At 42.4% G+C, this 24,948-nt stretch overlaps 1 protein-coding gene across 2 annotated transcripts in view; it reads left to right on the forward strand.

Annotated features, from left to right (window-relative positions):
* Nucleotides 1-24,948, forward strand: part of LOC126355898 (sialin-like) — an 82,766-nt gene that overhangs the window by 22,439 nt on the left and 35,379 nt on the right. For both annotated transcript variants that reach the window (XM_050006407.1, XM_050006408.1), the window contains one exon: nt 20,143-20,227. In XM_050006407.1, coding sequence (XP_049862364.1) covers nt 20,143-20,227 — 85 coding nt within the window. The remainder of the gene's footprint in view (nt 1-20,142; nt 20,228-24,948) is intronic.

Genomic DNA, 24,948 nt, shown 5'->3' on the forward strand with positions numbered 1-24,948 from the left:
TCTTGTCTTTGCGGTACTGCCGTCTCGTTTCTGATTCGATTTACTGATGTGACCGAGTTGCTGGCTTTCCTGCCAGTGAGTGGCAGCAGCAGCGCTTATCGACAAGAGCACTGTCCTACTATTTGAAGCGACCGCTAGTATTTCCGGGTCGTGGTGTGTCGTGAGTTGAGTCGGGATGGAGCTCCAGGGAGGGCCGGACAGCCATGACTCGCCCGACCATTGCCGACACACGTGACTTGAGTGGGAACGACCTTGGTTAGTCGTTCGGTCGGTCGCCTCATCGGACGACGTGTATTTGGTCTTCTGACCACTTCTGGACCCCTTCAGTTGGTCATCTTGCTGGATGTGGTCCGGTTCCCTCTGCATGGTTGGGTCCGAGCCAGTGTCTCCAGGTCGTCGTGTGACCAAGTTGTGAATGGACGTCAAGGGAGTCGGGATGCAGCTCCAGTGAGGTCTGCACAGACAGTACTCGCCCGACCGCTGGCGACACACATGCACTGTCTGACAGGAGACTTTAGCAGGGACGACCGTTGGTTGGCCATTCGGTCGGTCGTCTCATCAGGCGACGCGTATTTGGTCTTGCGGTCGCTTCTGGGACGTGGATCGGTTCCTTCCTTGTGCAGAGATGTCGGGCGGCCAATGGGCAAGTGTTCCCTCTGCATGGTTGCGTCTGAGCCTGTGTCTCCGGATCGTCGTGTGTCCAAGCTGCGAACAGACATCAAGGGACTTGGGACTGAGCACCAGTTAGGTCCGGACAGCGAGTACTCGCCCGACCGTTTCTGGGACCCTTCAGTTGGTCATCTTGTGGGACGTGCGTCAGTTCCTTGCTTGTGCAGAGATGTTGGGTGTTACCCCTGCTGCATGGTTGGGTCCGAGCCAGTGTCTCTGGGTCGGCATGCATCCGGAGTTCAGTCGGGACAAAGTAGCAGTGAGGTCTGCACAGCCATGATTCGCCCGACTGTTGTCAACACACATGACTTGAGTAGGGGCGATCTCTGTTGGTCGTTCGGTCGGTCGTCTTATCGGACGACATGTGTTTGGTCGCCGACCGCTTCTGTGTTCTCTCTATGTGCCGACTTGTGATTCGTCCCTGTTGTTCCACAGTGACTGGTTTTAGTATTGTTCGAGTTGTTTGTGGACGTGTTATACAGAACGGTGTGTAGCTTGTGTGGTTTTGACTGGGCAGTTATTTTAATGCTGTCTGCAAGCTGGATTGAGTGATTCGGTTGGGACGGAGAAGCAGGCACGTACTGTTCGTATTCTCGTCGTCCTCGGCCAGCATTTTCCATCGTTGTGGCGTTAGTCGGACGTAAGGGAACTGGTTAAATTGTTGGTCGGTCCTTGGGCTGTCCCAAGTTTGTGTTGCCATCCGATTACCTAACTTGAACTCTTGGCTGCCTGTCTCACCTCGCCTTACGTTTGAGCTACCTTCCCAGGCCGACCCTTGGAACACTTCTGAGCACCATTTATTCTGTTTGTTTATATTGTGATTTTCATTTTAGTTGAAGTATTGTACGAGGCCTTCTGCAGTGTATTAATTCAATTTTTTAAATTTTACACAAAGGCCTTCAGCCGTGTTAAATTAAAATTTTGAGCATTGATTAATATTAAAATAATTTTTCTTACAATTTGTTCTATCTGAAATTGTTTGTAATCCAGGCCCTAAGCCTTTAATTGTTCCATGTGTTATTTGTGGCCTTCAGCCAAGGATTTGCATGAACCCCTTAATAAGGCCTATTCTTTAAAGCAAAATTTGTATTAATTCAAAATTATTTATCTGACTTCTTGCCTAGGCCTTCAGCCGTTGTTTCAAATTTGTTTGTGGCCTTCAGCTGTGCAATACGTTAATATTTCCTTAATCAGGCTCCGGCTGTTCTGTTGTAAACTAAAAAGGAAATTTCTTGGTTAGAAATTTTTTTAATTTGCTTTAATTACAGTTGTCCTTCAAACGTGTAGTGTAGTCCTTCAGCATTAAAAAAAATTACATATTACTTTTGGTTGCTTTTGATTTCTAAGCCAGGCCTTCAGCCGTTATTGCGTTTACTGTGGTTTTGGGGCCTTAAGCCCGGCAAGCATCTCAAGTTTTCTTTAACTAAGCTTTCTGCCGCATTGTTTAATTGTGATCTTTTAAGCCAATGTGTAAGTAACTGGTTCTTAGAAAATGAAGCTGTGTGTTTGATTGTGCAACCCACAGTAGCTGTTTGCGGCCCCATCCACGACCTTAAACTTATGCTGTGCGTTCTCTGGTTAGCTACCAACCAGGTTTCAAGCACTGTAAAAGGATTAACACAAAAACATGAAATGCAAATAAAGGCTTAAAATTTTCGGCTGCACATGTTCTGGTCACACAACTGATATTCTTTAGTTCTTACCTGGTAGACTTCCCAAATAAGGAAGATACTTTTATGTCAGTTACCAAGGGGTGTTAGTCGGAACATAAGTTTTAGCAAGGATGACAATGAGATCCGTAACTGAATGTATCACGGAAATATGCCACATGAACTGTTGAGAGCGGCAAGAGCCTGGGGATAGCGTTGTCGAAAATTCTTAAGCAAAAACCGAGCGAGGTGGCGCAATGATTAGACACTGGACTCGCATTCGGGAGGACGACGGTTCAATCCCGCGTCCGCCCATCCTGATTTAGGTTTTCCGTGATTTCCCTAAATCGCTCCAGGCAAATGCCGGGATGGTTCCTTTCAAAGGGCACGGCCGACTTCCGTGCCTTATCCGCTGAGACCGATGACCTCGCTGTCTGGTCTCCTTCCCCAGAACAACCCAACCCAACCCCCTTAAGCAAAAACAGTTCAGTTTATCAACAGCGTAAAATATGCTCCTGTATGACTTTCATTTACTGACCTGCGCAGACAAATTATTGAATGCTTAGTGAGACAACAAAAATTTGATAATTTTGAAAACTAGATACGCCCACAATTTGAGAATTATTCTGGAGGGAATCGTTAGTCGTAGCGCAGAAAAGGGATTTACATTAGCGAGGGAGGTACGAACGGGTTATTTCCTAGTACCACATTCCACGGTTATGGTTAGTTTCACGCTCTAGGGAAAAAAGAAAGAAAGAAAGAAAAAGGAAAACCTGTCTCGCTTTAGATCGATATGTAGGAGGTAGAGGGCTTCCCTGTTGAACTGACCTGGAGAAAATTATCATTCGTATTATGTTCTGACAGTGAAATCGCGTAGTTGAAGACTGCAAACTCTTGAAAAGGGTGAGAATCACTCTCTCAATTGTTACGTACCGCGCAAGCGGCCATTTCGACACAGTCCAAGACAGCCAGGAATTATTCCGTTTTCACATACCTTCTTTTACAGCCTCGAAGAGCTGTCAAACTCCTTCGCCTTTCCTACAGTAAAAGTTGCCACAGGACTATAATAATAATGACGTACAGCGTTGTCTTCACTTGAATGGTTATTGTTAAATAATGAACGGACATACTCCCCTCTACCCAAAACTTTATTCAACGCTAAAAAAGTAAATAGGCCTATATCAGAATGTGACAAATCAAGATCAACTTCAATATATCTATTGTTTGTCTATAGAGATCATCATATTCCATCTGGCACCGAAATTGTTTATTGTCACGTTTAAATAGGTACAAACAATCCGTAGCGCATACAAAATAAGCAGCGGCCAAAGACCTCAGCGTTCAGAGAACAAAGTATGACATACGGACTGATGCACACAAAACACATTTAATGACATTTCTCAACAGACTCAATAAGCGTTACAATAAGGGGGCACAAATGACTAAAGAATTTAACAATAATACACTAGTACCTAACACAATAGAGAGAATGTCAAAAAATCAGATCCTCTTAGTTCGTTCATGAATTAAGATAAATACGAAGGTGAGTCAAATGAAAACCTTAAATTTCTAATAACGAATCGAAAATTCACGCCGTTATCCTGTAAGTTGATGAGTGCTACAAACAGCGTGCAGAATGGCCTGTAGGTGGCAGCATAGTGCAAATGCACACATACCGTCGCAGTATCAGCATAAAGATTGCCACCCCACTTGCGACTTGCACCAGGGAAGAACAGCGTTCTGTCATTCGGTTTTTGCGTACCGAAGGTGTGAAACCTATTGAAATTTATCGACTAATGAACGTTCAGTAAGGTGATGCATGTTTGTTACAGCAGCAAGTCTACGAATGGAGTAGGAAGTTCGAAAATGGTGTGACTTCAGTGGAAGATGCTCTCGTCCAGGTGAGGCACAACGAGTTGTGACTCCACCGAACATTGCAGCAATTGAAGCCATAGTGAAGGAAAACCGCCGAGTGACACTGAATGACATTGCAGCATGTTTACAGGTTAGTCATGGGTCAGCACACCACATTGTGCAAGATAAGCTTCAGTTTCACAAAGTGTCATCAAGATGGGTGCCACGGCAGCTGACTCCTGGAATGAGAGAACGACGTGTTGATGCTTGTGAAGGACTTCTTCGGCGCTTTGAACGAGAAGGTGATGGATTACTTGCAAGAATCGTTACTGGGGACGAAATCTGGGTTCACTTCCACCAACTGGAAACGAAGAGACCGAGCAAGGAATGGCACCATTCCTCATCACCAAGTGGTTTCTCTATGTTTGGACCACTCAAAGACGCAATGGAAGGAAATAAGTTCTGTTCTGATGAAGAGGTACGCCACGCGGTGCATGAGTTGTTGCGCGGACTACCAAAATAATTTTTTCTAAAGGAATTAATGTACTTTATAAGCGCTGGAGGACTTGCATTGAACCTGGAGGAGATTATGTTGAAAAGTGATACAGCTTTGCACCACTTCTGCGGAATAAATAATATTTTCAAAAATATTTAAGGTTTACATTTGACTCATCTTTGTAAACAACAGCGTATAGTGAAAGGATACGAGACACACAATAAAGGATATCACCACAAGACCAAATTACAAAAATACCCAACCAATGCCGACACCCTACTTCATAGTAAACAGACGAAAACAATAGGGACAAAATTGGAGCCAACAATGTATATATACTCTAAGGGGAAAAAAACGACACACCACGAAGGACTTATCCGAATGACACGGATATCAGTACGTGTGATATACACGCACAGACAAACAAATGATTAAAATTTAAGAAAAAATTAGATGATTCAAGAGCAAGAACTTGACAAATTGAGCAAGTCAATAACGCCTTAGTCCAAATGGTTCAAATGGCTCTGAGCACTATGGGACTCAACTGCTATGGTCATTAGTCTTCTAGAACTAAGAACTACTTAAACCTAACTAACCTAAGGACATCACACACATCCATGCCCGAGGCAGGATTCGAACCTGCGACCGTAGCAGTCGTACGGTTCGGGACTGCGCGCCTAGAACCGCGAGACCACCGCGGCCGGCCTTAGTCCAAAAAAATGGTTCAAATGGCTCTGGGCACTATGGGTCATAACTGATGAGGTCATCAGTCCCCTAGAACTTAGAAGTACTTAAACCTAACTAACCTAAGAACATCACGCACATCCAAGCCCGAGGCAGGATTCGAACCTGCGACCGCAGCAGTCACGCGGTTCCCGACTGTAGCGCCTATAACCGCTCGGCCACTCCGGCCGGCCCTTAGTCCACCTCTAGCCCTTATTCCAGCAGTTATTCGGCTTAGCACTGACACATGGAGTTGTTGGATGTCGTCCTGGGGGATATCGTCCCAAATTCTACCGTCTTAGATCGTCAAAATCCCGCGCTGGTTGGAGGGCTCTGCCAATGAAGCTCCAAACTTTCACAATTGATTCTCAATTTATGTACATGTACAGACTAACATATAACTAGTTTGAGAAAAAAATTGGATGATTTATTCGAGATAAATATCTTCACAAATTGAGAAAGGCAATAATGCATTGGTCCACCTCTGGCCCTTACGTAAGTAGTGATTCGGCTTGGCAGTGATTGATACGGCTACTGAATGTCCTCCTGGAGGATAGCGTGCCAAATTCTCTCCAATTTGTACGTTGGATCTTCAAAATCCCGAGTTGGTTGGAGAGCTCTCCCCATAATATTCCACATGTTCTCATTTGACGAGAGATCCGACGACCTTCCTGACCAAGGTAGGGTTTGGAAAGCACGAAGACAAGCAGTAGAAACTCTCCTCGCGTGCGGACGGGCATTATCTTGCTGAAATTTTATCCCTGGATGGCTTGCCATGAAGGGCAACGAAACGGCGCGCAGAACATCGTCGACGTACCGCTGTGCTGTAAGGATGCCGCGGATGACAACCAAAGGGATCCTGCTATGATATGAACTGGTACTCCAGCCCATCACTCCTGGTTGTCGGGTTGTATGGCGCACGACAGTCACGTTGGTATCCCACCGCTGTCTAGGGCACATCTTCACTTGTAATCAGGGCTTAGTTCAGGCGGGACAAATCAGTGAAGACCGTTCTACTCCAGTCAATGAGATTTAGGGCTGACTGTGCTCGACACTACAACAAATGGTCTTGTTGGTGTCCTGAGGTCAATGGTAGTCGGCGCAAGGGGCGCCGTGAGCTCGACCCCCTCCCTTTGTGCCGCCTATTAATGGTACTTCTGGTCACTGAAGCACGATTTGCACGTCGGATCGATGATGCTGGTGAAGAATCGGGTGCTCTGGGCTGTACTCTGGCAATTGCTCGTTCCTCGCACTCTGTCGACTGTCTAGGGCGACCGCTTCCTTCTGGGCACTTTTTGGCGATGGTTCACCCATTCCTGCCAACGGCGTCATCAGTGACATCGCTCCTATCCAAATGTCGGGTGATTCACCGGTCTCTTCATCCGGTTTCTTTGAGCCCATCTACAGGTCCTCTCTCAAATACTGACAATTGCTTCTATTGTTCATGCGCCTGTCTACGGGGCATAATTACAGTCCAACTGAGTACGCGGTATGAATTCGCAAAGACTTTACGGCCGGAATCGAATGCTTCCTGTTAACTATCCTCGCCAGCGCCAAAGTTTATAATTTTGCATTTTTCGTCGTGATATCATACGAATATCAGTTTGTGACCAATTTGTATAGCTCCTCTGTAATCTTATAGTGTATTTCGTAGCTCACAGAATATCGGAACGATAAAACAATGAAACCCAACAGCAATGACTGTCTGATTTTCACTACGGAAATTTCCTTCAAGCAGTGCTCATTCAGTTGAATACACTGAACCAACACCAGCCTCCTGCGTTTCACCGCGTAATCAATAGGCAACTCAAGTGTGACAGCCCTGCATCGCTCGTATGCACTACAGCCAGTACTTATCATAGCGAACACACACTTCTCTTTGTATCATGCCAGGAAACCTGCCATAGCAACCAGCTCTTCGCTTCTGGCTGCGCTATATTCATTGATTCGTGAAGCACAGAACCGTCCGCTGATCCAGCCGGAACGATGCCCCATGTTGACAGCAAATGCCTTATCAGCCTCGGCTCTTCGTCCGCCAGGCTGCCTCGCTGCACCGCTACAAGCTCCCCGATTCGCTCCCCAGGAGGCGGTCTTCGCCCTGCTAGCTGGTAGTAGTATTCCATTTTCCGGCCGATTCCCACCTCCAACTGCTCCACCGTGGCTGCTTATAGCTGATGACGACATTAGCCACCTGTCCTATGCCATAGGGACCCACACTGACACCGATACATCCTGGGCCAGCTCGGACGTCGCGCCAGTTCATAGTTTCCGGCGACGTTCCAAAGTCTTGTCAGTCACTTTCCACCGCGACCCACCGCTGGCTCCCTCCCAGAAGATGTGGCGATTCCATTTCGGACGTCAGACAGCCATCGGCTCTGCCTGGACCATAGGTGTACAAATTATCTTTCCATCCTGCCTGCCCCGTGCCCGCCGCAACCAAGCAGTTCAACCTGCCGCACCAGAGAAACAAGAGTGCATGTGTACTAAAGTGCAGTGGTCAAGGCAGGCCAGACTGGGTTTCCGCAAGCCTGGCATGCATCACTGGACCCGTTCAGTCAGATGCCTCTGCCAACAGGTTGAGCTATCAATCCACTAGCCAGGCGTATGTATGCGTAGGAATTTCCACTGAAGCTCGTTTATCATAGCGGCGGGAGCAGCAGGATGGACCAGCCAAAGATAAAGGAAATTGTAGAGAATTTAAGAATTGAGAAATATATACTAGTCACGAGACAGAGCCTAAGCCTAGCAAGGGAAAAGCTGTCGTTTGTTAATGAGGCAGCTTAAATGCTGTAAAAAAGTTGCTAAAAACTCTTGAGCAATTTCCTAGCGCGTAAATATTTTGAAAGAGGACAAAGACTTAGTGACAGCCAAGTGTTTGGAAATGTGTGCTAAGGACTTGTGGCCATTTATCAGTCAGTATATAGTCTTTCTAAATCAGGGCAGACATTGACTGCAATAGGAAAAAAGTGTGACTCAGTGGATATTAAAAACCACGATCTGGTGATATGCAACGTAAATGCGAAGAAAGCTTAGTATGAAAGGAAGGCTTCTTCTCTCAGACATATAACATTATATGAAAAATGAACTTCGTGTTTGCTAAAAGGCATTTGAGGAATTAAAAAAATGAACTATTTTGGCTATTTAAAATAAATCTAGCGAACGCGCCGTGCACATCCTGGAAAACGTAATTAAAATAGGTAACACTGAGGTCATATTTGGTTGGACCACACTAAGGCTACAGAAACTAGACTTCCTGAACCTTACTTTAGTTGGCCTCGCTGTGTAATACATATCTTCAGGTTCTTAGATGCAGTGGAGCTCGACTTTTTGGAAGCGGTTCTCATTACTGCATAAAACATGTATTAGAGGTGACCTGATCATGGTTCGAAGTGAAAATAGCCAGTACTAGTCGAAAGAGGGTGAAGTTGCGGAGAAAATGGTTCATTTCGAAATAAACAAGTAAGTCCGATAAAAGCCGAAAAGAAAGAAAAGGACAACTAATATCCACCATTTTCTGGCAAACGGTGAAACACATATATTTCATTCAGCCACGTCTTGTGACACTCGAGTAAATAAGGACTTTTCATCTGCTTCCTAACCCTACTCATGACATCACAATGAAAGCGCACAGAATAAACTGCTACATAGCTGACTGCGTGGGGCAGCTTGCCTGCCTGGCTAATAGGTAACCTTGGCAGACTAAAGCGGAAGCTGTACACTTGTGGCCTGGACACCACTCCTCGCCTCCGAGAGGAGCTGCAGTCAGTTATCTACCTATGTCCGCAGAAGATAATTACACGAATGTTTTCCAATGTATATTGATATAACGTTGTCCTTATTCTCCTGGCAGTTCTACGCCTGGTGAAAGAATTGAAAAGAGGGAAAAAAGAGAAAAAAAGAAAGAATAAGTGAATGAGAAATTATTTGAAATTGTTTTCACTGAAACTTCTATAATGTATCTTGATTCATAATTAGTTGCAACCGCCAGTTTTCGGTAAAGTGATCCGTTATGCGTGGTTTGGCGCGAAATTGTTGCCAGCGTGTGAAATCTTTAGAAACGTTAACGATATTTCTTTTCCGAGTGAGATTCATATGAAGAAATGCCATTCCGGCAAACCTGGCTCTGCGCAGTGTTCGTGGTGTTTTAAATTTCTATGCTTCGAAGGTTTCTACGATCGGTATCATCTAAGGAACACGCCTTCCTAGAGAATAAATATAATAATAAAATATAAGAATTAATATAAGAATTGATATAAAGTGAAATATAAGAATATGAGAATTTAAAAAGATTGAAACACGTGAAAATCCCATACACACACATAGTGTATAATAAATTAGCTGATAACCGCTGCTTCTCTCGCGTATCAGTAGTTTGGTAATTATGAGTTATGATGAGTAAGTAAGCCAGTAATTTTACGAGATGTCTATGTATGGAGTGGTGTAAAGACGTATGTATGAAAAATGTATGCAATGCCTGTATGCAGGTACATAATGGACTTGTTTCTATTATTTTGTTGTATATCGAATCTTAAAGCATGCATTATATTTTCCGAATCTTAAAGCATGCATTATATTTTCTAATAGTATCTAAAAAAAATATCGATACATTAATTCGCTCAGAAGGAAAGTGTTTAGCGGTTTCTCTGGCTCGCTTCGTACTGGATGTGAGAATTTGCCACCCGAGTAAGACATACCAATCCCTCTGTGATGACTAATTTATGATCAACACAGTCAGTTAATAAAACACAATTAAAAGCACCTCATCAAAAGCCTCCCACGTTCCACACGTAAAGGTACGGCTCTCTATTTGGCGTACAGCCTTTAAATTACGCCTTCGTTTTGAGTCTTCCTGCGTCTTGGAAGCTGTAAGAGACGCATGACGTTCAGCATCTATATTGAGACGGGCCTTTGACTGTTCTAACGTCTCTGTGGCTCTTTAGGCCGCCTGACGTCCTAAATGTCGCCGGACATGAGACTGCTCTGAGGTGTGATGGTTTCGAGTAATTTTCGCCGCTCGAGCTCTCTTAGAACTATGCGCTAAATCAGACTTAAGTTTGCGAGGCTTATAGTAATAGTTTTATATATGGGTCTCGGGCGTACCGTCCGATTTTATTGTCATATGTCCACTAGAACTCTCCACCTATGCCAAGTGATGTAGGAACTATGTAACATAAATCACCTGCAAAATAAAGTAGGATTTGCAGTGTCACGGAATAACCTATACAAATTAAAAGTCTGCGGCCGTCGATTCAGCGTCGTCCTAATGCCACTCACGTGTACCATATTTAAAATTGTTAATAATACTAAACGAAACACCACTTTCTAATGTAGCCTATGGTCTTCCTTCGCATGTCCATACTAAATACATTGGAATCAGTTCAGCGGTAGAGTCGTGAAAACGTAACAGAGTGAGCTATTTTCGCAATTAATAATATTGGTGTTAGTACGGAAGTACGGATTAAATACGTTGAGAATTAAATGAGCATTGTATTGACTACGTTGGATCGTATTACGGAAAATATCAACCAATAAAAGCTTTCAAAATATGACGAAGCTTAAAAGTGAAAGAACAAATAGTTTTACCAAAGAGCAAATATTTTTTCTTAATTTGTGGAACATTCTTCTTATCAATACATCTGTTGTACTACATGCTTCGTAAAGTAGCCTATCTTTTTCAACTTTTTCCGGGCATCTCACACCAAATTTCATAGATACTGGATAGCAGTTTAGTCATGAAAACGTAACAGACAAAACTACTTTCGCATTTATAATATTTGTATGGAAGTATGAATTGGCATGGACTAACGTTACGTCACTATGACGTAGAGTTCTCCTCATCTAGCGTGAGATGAATGCCACCTGTAAATATTTTGTACTAAACACATTGTAAAGTAGCCTACATACTTCCACAGCTTTCGAGCTATCTTATACCAGATTTTATCAAAATATGTTCAGTGGTTTAGTCGTGAAAGCGTAACAGGCAGAGTTACTTTCGTATTTATAGTATTAGTATGGGTAATGTGGATATACGACATTGTGAAAGCCAGTTGTAATTTTATAGTTATTATAACGCCCTTGTATCCCCTGACTGGATTACAAACATTAGTGTAATAATAATAATAATAATAATAATAATAATAATAATAATGAGCGTATGGCATTGGTGGCCGGGAGACCCCTCTTGCCCCACAAGTTCTTTAACGCCACTACGGCGACTTGCGAGTGAATGAGGATGAAATGATGATGAAAGACACACAACACCCAGTCATCTCGAGGCAGAGAAAATCCCCGATCCCGCCGGGAATCGAGCCGCGGACAGTGTAATAATGTTATACGGACATAGGTAGATAAATGAAAAAAATAAAATAAATAAGAAACAATAACCGAGTGTTGAACAAAGTGAGACGTCGCGACGCTAGGCAATGTGCCAACATTTCGGCCGAGATCATCGCGAGCTAAAAGACATCCACATTACGTCGAAAACTTTGACCGTCGTGTTCACGAAAACCGATCTGCCGATAAGCCGAGACACGTGTTCGCTTGCTTTGTCTCCTCTTCCGTTGAACGAAGTTTCTGGGAAAACGGGTTACAACACTTGGCAATGTTCTCTTCGTCAGCTATGAACAGAGACGTGCGCCCTCAGTCGCGCTCGGAGCGCACGAGCTGTGTTGACGCAAAAGCTGAGCGAGTCGTGAATTTGACTGAGCCCCGAATTCCATTTTGCACAATTAATTCATTGTTTATTGGCCACACCACTCAATACATCTCGGGTGCAAGTTACTATCATCAGCTGTATTTACGGAACCAATATAAAAAATCATGATACAACAGCATATCCTACCACTGTAAGATCTTTGTTCTTCCTTTGCCTATTCTGTTGGACACGAGTTGTACTCAAATATTTTGTAGCACCATTCTACTTTCGTTTTCGTACTGTTCCCAGCTTAATGGAGACTGGAAAACGCTAATAAGGTAGCAAACCTGCGATATCTGAATTGAAGTGCTCACTGTGAGAACAGGAAAAGGAGGTGGTGAAAAAGGCCTCTGTCTGCCGGATATCAGCAGCTGTTCCCTACTTACTAGTTGTACTGTTGCTTCTGAATCAAGAATCTATGGAGTGTACAGAATAATCGTCAGTCAGTCAGTCAGCTTGCCATACACTTTAGATTTGGACTTGCTGGAGACTAAGACCTGCTGACTTTCTTTGATTATTTGCTTGCTTTATATTCCCAAAATTCTAGCAAGTTTGCTGAATGGGTGACATTACAAACAATTCTTTAATACTTCTGTGAACTTGCAATGAGCTACACCTTCAAAAGTTGTGTCTCCTGTGAAAATTGTTTTCACAATAAAACGGTTAGATAATTTAATAACTTTGTTCCTAAAAAATGAAAATAGCCATAATCTACAGAAACCCATGCCAGACCCCTGAGTATAGACTTATCTCATTCTGGAGCAGCTGCCAATGGTCTTGCCAACAACGTGGCTCACACCGAACGATGAGATCCCAAAGTCGATACCTGGTACGTAGGGCTATGTGGGATGGAAATGTGTTGAATGTGATTTTCCTCAGCCTCATGAATGCAAATGAGGAAGTGATTGAATAAATAATCAGGACACTGATATGCACGTTCCCGAAAACGCGATAAATCAAAAGGTTTGTAGCAAGGCAGTACTCACTTGATATTCTTTTATTTAACCAAGATCTAGTTACAGAATACTTATACTTGACTGATACTGCGAGAACTTAACATCCAATAACAATATTATCCTGTGACAAATTTTCACTTTCCTTTTCACCATCAAGCCGCCATACCAATATTACCTTTATCTTGATAAAAGTGTGTCTTTCTCTCTGTCATTGCAGTTTTTAACTAAATGATCTCCTGAATGAACCAGTTACCACTGCCTGTTCGTTAACCTCACCAGAGGTTAAATCATCAGTGGAACACCTGTCATGATAGAAAATACGACTTTCTATCTGTACACTAAGCAACAGTAAATGAAACAGAGCAAGTAGCAAAGGAAGCTAAGAAAAAATTTGGAAGGAGAATTAATGTTCAGAGACAAGAAATAAAAACTTTGTTTTCCAATGACATTGTAATCCTGTCAGAGACCTAAAGGACTTGAATGAACAGCCGTTAGAAAAGAGGTCATAAGATGAACATTGGCAAAATCAAAACAAGATTGATGGAGTGTAGTCGAGTTAAATCAGGAAATGCTGAGGAAATAAGATTAGGAAACATGACACTAAAAGTAGTAGACGAGTTTTGTTCTGTGGGCAGTAAAATCATTGATAATGGTTCATGTAGAGAACATTTAAAATTCAAACTGGCAACAGCAAGAAAAACATTTCTGAAAAAGAATAATTAAATTGAATATAAAATTAAGCATTAGAAAGTATTTCCTCACGGTGTTCGTCTGAAAAAAAGCTGCTAACATGACAAACGAACGAAATATCTTTACCATTTTACCAAATAAAGCAAAAGGCGTTATTCTCTCCCTGTACTCTCTTGATACTACATTTGCTCTCTTAAGTACCCATTGTCACTACAGTATATTTTAAGTAAACATAACTAGTCTATTGTCTTTTTAAAATTCATTTGAACACCAAAAGCACACCGTTACCGCTTTCCTCGCGTCTATATAATCAATAATAAAATATGCTATTAAACTGCATTGGCTCAAACTTTCTACATATACAACCTACGTATGAACACAACGCTCACACACTCTAGCTAGACAACAAATCTTTAATGTAAAACAACAATATAGTGTCATATTCAGTTTACGTTTAGTTTATGTGAGTTATGTTATGTTATTATTAATCAGTATCTAAATTTAATGCAAAAAGAAGGTAAAAGTTCAGAATAGGGCCAGTGCCACATTTATGTGTTTCGTAGAGGAATGTCGTCAGCGTTTGCCGTGTGATATCATGGGAACAAAAGAAGGTGTGTCAGCTGCTTGTGTTACGCAGCCAATAAGAGAGCAGCGGGCAATGACTTATTTAGAAGTAATACATTCTGAAGAAGGGTGAAGTAGTGATCTAAACGAGGATTATAAACTTAATTACTCCTTTTTGAGTTGCAGTGTTTTTTACTGTGCTAGTATCTGCAGACCAATGACAGCGTCGCAACCCATGATATATTCGAAAAAGCAGTGAAACATTTCTCTGCTCCTTGTTGCTACGCAATCGATCTACACGACTACGCTATGTAGGTGGATCAATGTTTTTTACTTAAGTCCTAGGAGAAGGTAGGTGAATCAATGACTTGTAATGAAATAATGAGAGACAGTAGGTTGAACAATGTTTATAAATAGCTCGAATGTGTGACTCTGTTATTGATAAACATTGATCTACCTACCTTTAATTAAAAAACAATGACCCACTTACTCAGTGTGCTCACGCAAATCATCACCATACTTGATACACTTTGTGTCTCTGCAATTAATCCATGAGACGTGTATCAAGGGGCGATTTCGCCGTGCAGAACTAATTCAATTAAATCAGTCCACTTTATAGCAGTCGATGCCATAGTCATATAATATTTCTCTCGAAACTCACTAATATACTGAAAAACAGCAAACAAGACAATGGTTTCAATTTCGGTGCTAGAAATAAATTGCATTTCTACTCGCCCCTCATTGGTTGTCAATCCGTGAGCAGTTGATAAACACCGCCGTCACTGCCGCTGGCCCTGACCTAGATTGTAGCCCAAAAACATATCACGTTTCTGTTATGTATATATTTGTTTTTATTTTGAACACTCTGTAGGTAGTTGAAACATCAGCAATAGAGCTCGTCGTCTAATATAAATGTATAGTATTAAACATCCAAATAATCTTCAAAAATCCTGACATAAAAATGAGATTAACTGGATATACATATATAGAAATTATATGGTATGAAATTCAAATAGAAATTTCCGTGTCTTTGTATACAATTAAAGTCAGTCTATCTATCGTTAATCTGAGTATGTTCTACACAGTTTTGCACTGCAAGTTTAATTTTAGTTTTGTTATTTCATTTCCTACAGCATATCAGTGTTTTGGGTTTCAATTAATTAACTTCTCTAGATTTAATCACGATCACTACTACTCGTTGTATGTATGCTTTTGTTATTGTTAGCTGTCTGCTGTCACGTATTTCTGAGCTCATACTTGTGGCTGAAGACAGTTGGGAGGTAGCAAAACGCTGCGCGAAACTCTCTAGACCGCGCTACCTCGCTGATATGATTGTGAGACGGCTGGAAAAATTTCGGCGTCTGCACTTCATATTTAATAAAATTTAGTTGAGAATTAATTCGACCAAGATTCCACTCCAAGCCGGCCGGGGTGGTCGAGCGGTGAGCGGTTCTAGGCGCTACAGTCTGGAACCGCACGACCGCTACGGTCGCAGGTTCGAATTCTGCCTCGGGCATACCGCAATACAGTGAGCGCCAATACTGCCAGCTAAATAAAAGATTCTAACTATTGAAGGCACTAACTACTGATAGCGTATGAAAGATTTTGATAGAGAACAAACAATGTATTTACCTTAATAGTGTTCAAAAGTCGTAATATATATATAAATTCTTGACATCTATTTAGACAAATTTCCTTTTTCTGACGGACACACGTCCATATCGTCCACTCAAACTAACATCTCAAAACTCTGGCATCTGTCTTCCCACATCCACCACTGCTGACGGCTCACCTCCAACTGCCCAACGCTACCGGCTGTTCACATCCAACTGCCCAATACTACACTAACGAATAATCCAACAATAGTCCAACCAGCCACAGACTGCACCCAGCACAGTCAGCGATTTCAATACAGAACGCTACGTGGCGTCACCAACATCAAAACTTGACAGCCTACTTACAAAGTATTTCTTTCTTCTCGTTACCTCCATCAACATCTGTTCTCCATCAGCGCACTATCAACCGTCTTCCGTCTCCTACCTCGATTATGAAACACTGGTGTTAATTTTGACCTAACGGGCACAGTATTTGATTACCATGGAAGTAAAAACAAGGCAGTTGTAATTGCGTCACAAACTTAAAGGCGACGTCCGCCGTCTTACATAGCCCAAAACATTTGGTTCACTGCATTTATACCTCAATGGTTCACAGTGGAGATACTTCCCTACGACATCACCCTGGGATGCACGTGTCCATTTTTGACCGTTGGGATATCTATCGACTTTCGTGGTCGTATCCCAAATATTATCTGGTGCTCTGATTGTGTGGAGACCTAGTTGTTTCATACAAAACGCCAGTTTGCGTCGTTTATAGGTGTACTAACAATCCGATCGTAATCTATAGTTGAAAGAAATCACATTTCATTCGTAAATTGTGGTGGGTAGGAATTATGGGTAGGAATTACTGATTAATGTGTGTATCTTTAATTAAAAAATCCAAAAAAGTGATAAATGATCAGCACAGAAGCATATTTACAAAAATTGAGTGGAAGAAATGTTCTAAAATGACTCGTTCCCCATCATTACTATTTATTGTTCATATGAAACATGTCACATGAGACTAACTTTCGTATATCACAGAGCACGGTGTAAGTTTTATAGGTGTATACACTTTCAAAAGCTCAAATTGAAACTCAAAAGTAAAATCGAGCAGATGATAAAAGTAGACATACATTCCAGTTGTGTATATTTGGTTATTCCTGAAAACTGACAGAGTTACTGGCGAAAAATAATGCGGGAAAAGTAGCAAATAGGCTACCATTGGTACAGTGACGTACATGATACGCACGTTAGGCTATCGTTACCAAATGTGACTTACATACATGTTAAAGCAAAATATCCATTTTCATTGGTCTAAACGTTTCAGGCCTGTTACTTACTGTTATTGGTCGCACACTGAATGACATATCATAATTAAGATTTCAAAGTGGGCAGGTGTGTAAACTGCAGGAAACTAATGCACTGACAATAAAATAAAACAAGAATTCTATTTTGGGAGAAGGTATATCTCTATGAAGTTTTGTTTCTTTGATTTTTCTATAATCGTTCACTTTGCTGACATGCATGAAATACGATTGCATGCCTTGTTTCTTTTCTCTTTGCACCCGTTTGTGAGCTAACAAAGAACACGTAGGTAAGTTTTTTGCAAACGTAAACATTAAAAACTTAGTTCATACGAGCTGAAAGCTGAAAATGTAGCGAACAAGAAGCAGTACCAATAAGCAAACAAGTATGGGTTTCTGGTTCTAGTTTAATTTGCTATCGGTACAAATACAGTAGGAGAACTAAATGGATTACCAAGGTTTCCTTCTCATACGTCATCTTTCTCTTCTTGATTATTCGAAATATAACACACAAAAAAAACCAATTACGTTAATGAGGCCAAATCCGTCGTATTTCTACAGCAAATACGCATTCAAATACAGAAAAACTTTTGAAATTGTCTTCCTGACACTATGTGATTCTTGTAAGCACTGTAATTTTTAGTATTTAAAACAGCTGTTGCGTGTACACGAGGGAAAGAAAGAACAAGAAGCAATCGTAAACAGTAGTCTGCTAATGTTCTGGGCTGTTTAAGACGTCGGCGGGCCCTGCCACTTTGGCTTCAAAACAACCTAGAGATCTACAGCGTCATCCCTCTTCTTTTTTAATCTCCATGTTGATTACACATATCATAAAATTTACATTGCTTACATAAACATTACAAAAAAGTGCAATTAAAATATTAAATTTACAAATAAAGTTTCGTACGTTCGGATACATTCATTCATATTTTAAATTCTTATGAACAAAATCGGTCAATGAAAGGTACTACTCTCGCACTGATAACAAATACAATGAAGAAAAAAGAGACTATTTGCGAACTAACACATAGGAACTACCTAAGGCGAAAATCTCCATAAATGAAGTGTTACATTATATGTAAGTGACACGTGCACGACAAATAGTTCACGCAAGGCGACAATAGAAGTTCTGTGAATGAAGGGCTATAGAAGAATGCTGAAATCACATGGGTAGATCGGATGCTTAGTGAGGGGGTACTGAACCGAAATGGAGGATAAAGAAGTCTATGGCAAAACTTCACTAAAAGATAGGACACAGAGGCATCAAGGAGTAGCCAGTTTGGCTATGGAAGGAAGTATGGGTGAGAAAAATTGTAGACAGCGGCCTATGCATCATTAAAGAAAGTAGGTTAAAATGGTTGTAGGTTGCAATAGTTATCAATAAAGAGATGAAGCGGCTAACACATGCACAGGATAGAGTAGCTTGGAGTACTGTATCAAACCAGTGTTATATAAATGAGTGGCTGTCTATTCTTTCGGACACGCCCGAAAGAATAGACACCACGTGTTCATATAATTGACGCGCCTCAATGTGTAACTAACCCACCACTTTATGTGTGGATGCACAATTACTTTCGGCCTCCTGTGGGCATCTCAGAGTGGTGAGTACGGAGGACATGGACGGCAACTGCGCTGGAGGTGGGAGTATGGGCGGGAGGAGGGGCGTGCCGAGATAGTCCGAGAAATGACAATAAACACTCTGTCCGGATGGTGCAGTGGTTACTGCGACTGCCTCTGGTTCGACTCCCTGTCTGGCACACATTTTCGCTTGTTGCCGCTTGTTCCGCGTGAAGTCCCAATGCATCTGACACTAATAGTTCCTTCCCTTCCCTTTCTTCCCTCCATCAACTTCAGTTTACACGATATTTACTCTCTTTAACATTTTTAGCTAATTGAACGTGTCTTGGACTACTGGTTATCTATCTGCACAGTACGTTACACAATCGATTCGCGACCGTACTCTATTGCAAAAATGGTTCAAATGGCTCTGAGCACTATGGGACTTAACATCTGTGGTCACCAGCATGGTTCCACACTATTGGTCGATGTCGGAGCCAATGCCTTGCTGCATCAACAATCTCCACATCATCCACGCACTGCTTCCTGCGTAGTGCATTCTTCATTGGGCCAAACAGATGGAAGTTGGAAGGTGCGAGATTTGAGCTGTAGGGTGGATGAGAGAGAACAGTCCAGTGAAGTTCCGTGAGCTACTCTGGGGCACTCAAACTTGTATATCTTGCGTTGCCATGGAGCAATCGAACTTAGTTTCTATTTTTGTGGCGACGAACACGCTGAAGTCGCTACTTTAATTTCCTGAGGATAGCATAATATACTGAAGTGTTGATCATTGCAGCCTGAGGGAGTACATCAAACAGAATAACTAACCTGCGGACATCACACACATCCATGCCCGAGGCAGAATTCGAACCTGCGACCGTAGCAGTCGCGCGGTTCCGGACTGAGCGCCTAGAACCGCTAGACCACCGCGGCCGGCACTCTATTGCAACTCCGTACCTCACTGTTCCTGATAATTACAGCAAGTAATGCGGTATTGAAAACAATTCTCTCCGTGGTTCACTCGCATAAATTAAGATGTAAGGATGTTCACTGTGTGCAACTGATTGCTTGTCCTTTTCTCGGACCTGAAGATCATTTCTTTCTTTCTCTGTCTGTCTGTCTGTCTGTCTCTCTCTCTCTCTCTCTCTCTCTCTCTCTCTCTCTTTCGCTTTTTCGATCTCTCTTTCAATCTTGCCCGTTTCTCATGACTGTCAAAGTATGAAAATCTGAAGTAATCGGGGCATTTTAAGAGCAAATTGTGTAGTTTATGTTCACTACAGCTCAATTAAAGCATTTCATCTTCTTACGATATCTTTGTCATTAATTTATTTTTCATTTTTTACGTGGCTGCGCTGATCAGATTCGAATAATGTCTTTTTCGTTTACAGGGTGGCATAATACCAGCTATACAGACGACTGTTTGCAGGTGGGCACCAGACCACGAAAGGAGCCTGTTCTCCATTATTTTCTTAGGTAAGCGTCAAGGAGCCTGTTTTCCATTATTTTCCAAGGTAAGCATGAAGAAGCGTGTATTATGTTATTTTCCTGAGTAAGTATCAACAAACAGTGTTGTAACTTTCGTTCAGTTAACATAATATATTAAAAAATGTTCAAATATGTGTGAAATCTTATGAGACTTAAATGCTGAGATCATCAGTCCCTAAGCTTAGTACTTAACCCAAACACACACACCCATGCCCGAGGGAGGACTCGAACCTCCGCCGGGACCAGCCGCACAGTCCATGACCGCAGCGCCCTAGACCGCTCGGCTAATCCCGTGCGGTTAATATATTCCATAAACATGTGGTATTTAATTGTTGTTGATGATATGTGCTATCAGCAACACAGTCTTATGACTAAGAACACAAGGATGCTCTGTTGGATATTTTCTGGAGAGTTAAACTCAGTGATTACTAAATGGTGATCTATTTGGGAACCATAGATGCACGACAAAGTCGTTGAGGGGATGCTGTTCGATCAATACTTGTGCTGTTGCTATGTTATTCTTTTCACTTTATTGAATTACTAATCCTTCATGTGTCATTCATATTCTGAATACTCTTACACAATGGAATAGGCGAACGGATGTCGTCAACACACCCCCTCTACGGACATCTTCCCCACTGTCCTCAACGCCTACACATTGAGCCTGGTCCAGTGTACCGGTTATGTAATGTGTTTACATATACTTTTAAAGCAGTTACTAGGATTACAAACTCGATCCTAAAAACCGAAATGAAATGAGATGTCCACCAAATTTTGAAACAGATACTAGGAACGTTCAGCAAGTAATGCAGCATATTTTTTTCTGAAATCAGGTTGGTTTTATTCAGAATTCCAATACACCATATTATTCATCTCGGCTACAAACTCTGCTTTTCAACATATTCTCCGTTCAACGCGACGGCTTTACGCCGACTTACTGAGAGGGCCTGAGAGCCAGCATGGTTCCACACTATTGGTCGATGTCGGAGCCAATGCCTTGCTGCATCAACAATCTCCACATCATCCACCCACTGCTTCCTGCGTAGTGCATTCTTCATTGGGCCAAACAGATGGAAGTTGGAAGGTGCGAGATTTGAGCTGTAGGGTGGATGAGAGAGAACAGTCCAGTGAAGTTCCGTGAGCTACTCTGGGGCACTCAAACTTGTATATCTTGCGTTGCCATGGAGCGACGAACACGCTGAAGTCGCTACTTTAATTTCCTGAGGATAGCATAATATACTGAAGTGTTGATCATTGCAGCCTGAGGGAGTACATCAAACAGAATAACCACTTCAGAGAACCAGGAGACCGTCGCCACGGTTTATCGGCTGAGAGTGCGGTTTTCAATTTTGTCTTCGGGGGAGAGGTGATGTTGAGCCACTTCATGGATTGCCATTTTGTTTCCATTTCGAATTGATGAACTCATGTTTCGTCGCCTGTGACTACGTTCAACAAAAAATTGTCGCGATCAGCCTCTCAATGCGCAAGCAATTACGCACAGATGGTTCCTCGTTGCTGTTTATGGTTTTTTGTCAGGCGGCGAGGAACTCAGAGAGCACACATCTTTGAATACCCCAACTGGTGGGCGAATGTGTCAGCACTACCAGCGGAGACGTCCATTTGTGCAGCGAGGTGTTTGATTGTGCTCCGCCGTTCAGCTCGAATGAGAATGTCCGCACCTCCCAGTATTGTAGGTGTCACAGACGTGTGCTTCTGGCTAGCCCGCGAGAGATCGGAAAGGTTTGCGCGACACCTTTTGGAATGACAACAGATGCCTCGCCCATCGACTCACCGTGGTTTTGTTCACTACCAGGTCTCTGTAGACATTGTGCAAGCGTCTGTGAATATCTGCGATGCTCTGGTTTTCCATCGAAAGGAACGCAATGCCAACTCTGGGCTTGGAACGCAGCTTTCTTACAGGCCCCATTTTGAAGGCACCTTATAGCACCGCCACCTATTGAACTTCATGAAACTATAGAGACTAAAACGGGAATACTCCACGACGTCCTACAACAAATTTCCCCTTTGTTTCAACCGGAATTAGCGAGAAGAAAATGAGTTGTATTACCTACTGAACGCCCATCATAACTTATTTCTACATCTACATCTACATCCATACTCCGCAGGCCACCTGACGGTGTGTGGCGGAGGGTACCCTGAGTACCTCTATCGGTTCTCCCTTCTATGCCAGTCTCGTACGTGGAAAGAAGGATTGTCGGTATGCTTCTGTGTGGGCTCTAATCTCTCTGATTTTATCCTCATGGTCTCTTCGTGAGATATACGTAGCAGGGAGCAATATACTGCTTGACTCTTCGGTGAAGGTATGTTCTCGAAACTTTAACAAAAGCCCGTACCGAGCTACTCAGCGTCTCTCCTGCAGTCTTCCACTGGAGTTTATCTATCATCTCCGTAACGCTTTCGCAATTACTAAAGGATCCTGTAACGAAGCGCGCTGCTCTCCGTTGGATCTTTTCTATCTCTTCTATCAACCCTACCTGGTGCGGATCCCACACTGCTGAGCAGTATTCAAGCATTGGGCGAACAAGCGTACTGTAACCTACTTCCTTTGTTGTCGGATTGCATTTCCTTAGGATTCTTCCAATGAATCTCAGTCTGGCATCTGCTTTACCAACGATCAACTTTATCTGATCATTCCATTTTAAATCACTCCTAATGAGTACTCCCAGATAATTTATAGAATTAACTGCTTCCAGTTGCTGACCTGCTATTTTGTAGCTAAATGATAAGGGACCTATCTTTCTATGTATTCGCATCACATTACACTTGTCTACATTGAGATTCAATTGCCATTCCGTGCACCATGCGTTAATTCGCTGCAGATCCTCCTGCATTTCAGTACAATTTTCCATTGTTGCAACCTCTCGATACACCACAGCATCATCTGCAAAAAGCCTCAGTGAACTTCCGATGTCATCCACCAGGTCATTTATGTATATTGTGAATAGCAACGGTCCTATGACACTCCCCTGCGGCACACCTGAAATCACTCTTACTTCGGAAGACTTCTCTCCATTGAGAATGACATGCTGCGTTCTGTTATCTAGGAACTCCTCAATCCAATCACACAATTGATCTGATAGTCCGTATGCTCTTACTTTGTTCATTAAACGACTGTGGGGAACTGTGTCAAACGCCTTGCGGAAGTCAAGAAACACGGCATCTACCTGTGAACCCGTGTCTAAGGCCCTCTGAGTCTCGTGGACGAATAGCGCGAGCTGGGTTTCACACGATCGACTTTTTCGAAACCCATGCTGATTCCTACAGAGTAGATTTCTAGTCTCCAGAAAAGACATTATACTCGAACATAATACGTGTTCCAAAATTCTACAACTGATCGACGTTAGAGATATAGTAGTTCTGCACATCTGTTCGACGTCCCTTCTTGAAAACGGGGATGACCTGTGCCCTTTTCCAATCCTTTGGAACGCTTCGCTCTTCTAGAGACCTACGGTACACCGCTGCAAGAAGGGGGGCAAGTTTGTGTAAAATCGAACTGGTATTCCATCAGGACCAGCGGCCTTTCCTCTTTTGAGCGATTTTAATTGTTTCTCTATCCCTCTGTCGTCTACTTCGATATCTACCATTTTGTCAACTGTGCGACAATCTAGAGAAGGAAGCACAGTGCAGTCTTCCTCTGTGAAACAGCTTTGGAAGAAGGCATTTAGTAATTCGGCCTTTAGTCTGTCATCCTCTGTTTCAGTACCATTTTGGTCACAGAGTGTCTGGACATTTTGTTTTGATCCACCTACCGCTTTGACATAGGACCAAAATTTCTTAGGATTTTCTGCCAAGTCAGTACATAGAACTTTATTTTCGAATTCATTGAAAGCCTCTCGCATAGCCCTCCTCACACTGCATTTCGCTTCGTGTAATTTTTGTTTGTCTTCAAGGCTTTGGCTATGTTTATGTTTGCTGTGAAGTTCCCTTTGTTTGTGCTCACAGTTGTGTTCGAGTTAGTGACCTACATGTCTGTCTTTAGAGGTGGGCTTTATTCTTTGCAGTGCACACATTATCACTCTGTTGTATTACGAAAACTACTCTTAAAGACCGAAACATTAAACATATTTATTTAAAGCTTTATTCCCCTCTCTTTTGTCGGAGGTTGTTTCGCCGGTATTACAATCCTTTTCTTTTTTTTTATGTATGCTTCAAACCGCCATTGAGGATTCTCTTAATTTTGCTTTATCGGACATTATTAACACATTTTCTGTTACTGGGAGTGAGAATAACGCTGCTGTCAGCTACAGTAGAGGTATACAACGGTGTTCTGCCGTATAACGCGCATATCACATGACGGCTTGGCTTCTGCACTCAGGCGGGTGGCATTAGAGCTGTTGACACTACCGTACGAACATGTCGTAAAAGTAGTATACCAACAAAGGTCTGATGTCGGACAAAATGTGCCACCCAACATTATTCAAGTGCACGCATCATTTCATGATTCGTACATGGCATTTTCTGGTAAGTCGGTTTGATGATTTAAAAAGGGAGAGCGTGGCTCTCGAAACGCGTAGTTGCGAGTTTGAAATGGTTTTTTGCGCTTTGTATCCTGAATAAATATGTCGACTGACTCAACAAACAGTATCTCGTGTCCACAATTTTAACATGAGGAATTTTTAACTAGTATGGTCGATAGGAACATGACGTAGGTATTTCAGGAGCTCTGGACAGAAGACGATAGCCCATGG

The sequence above is a fragment of the Schistocerca gregaria genome, chromosome 3 (genome assembly GCF_023897955.1).
Source record: "Schistocerca gregaria isolate iqSchGreg1 chromosome 3, iqSchGreg1.2, whole genome shotgun sequence".
Taxonomy (NCBI): domain Eukaryota; kingdom Metazoa; phylum Arthropoda; class Insecta; order Orthoptera; family Acrididae; genus Schistocerca; species Schistocerca gregaria.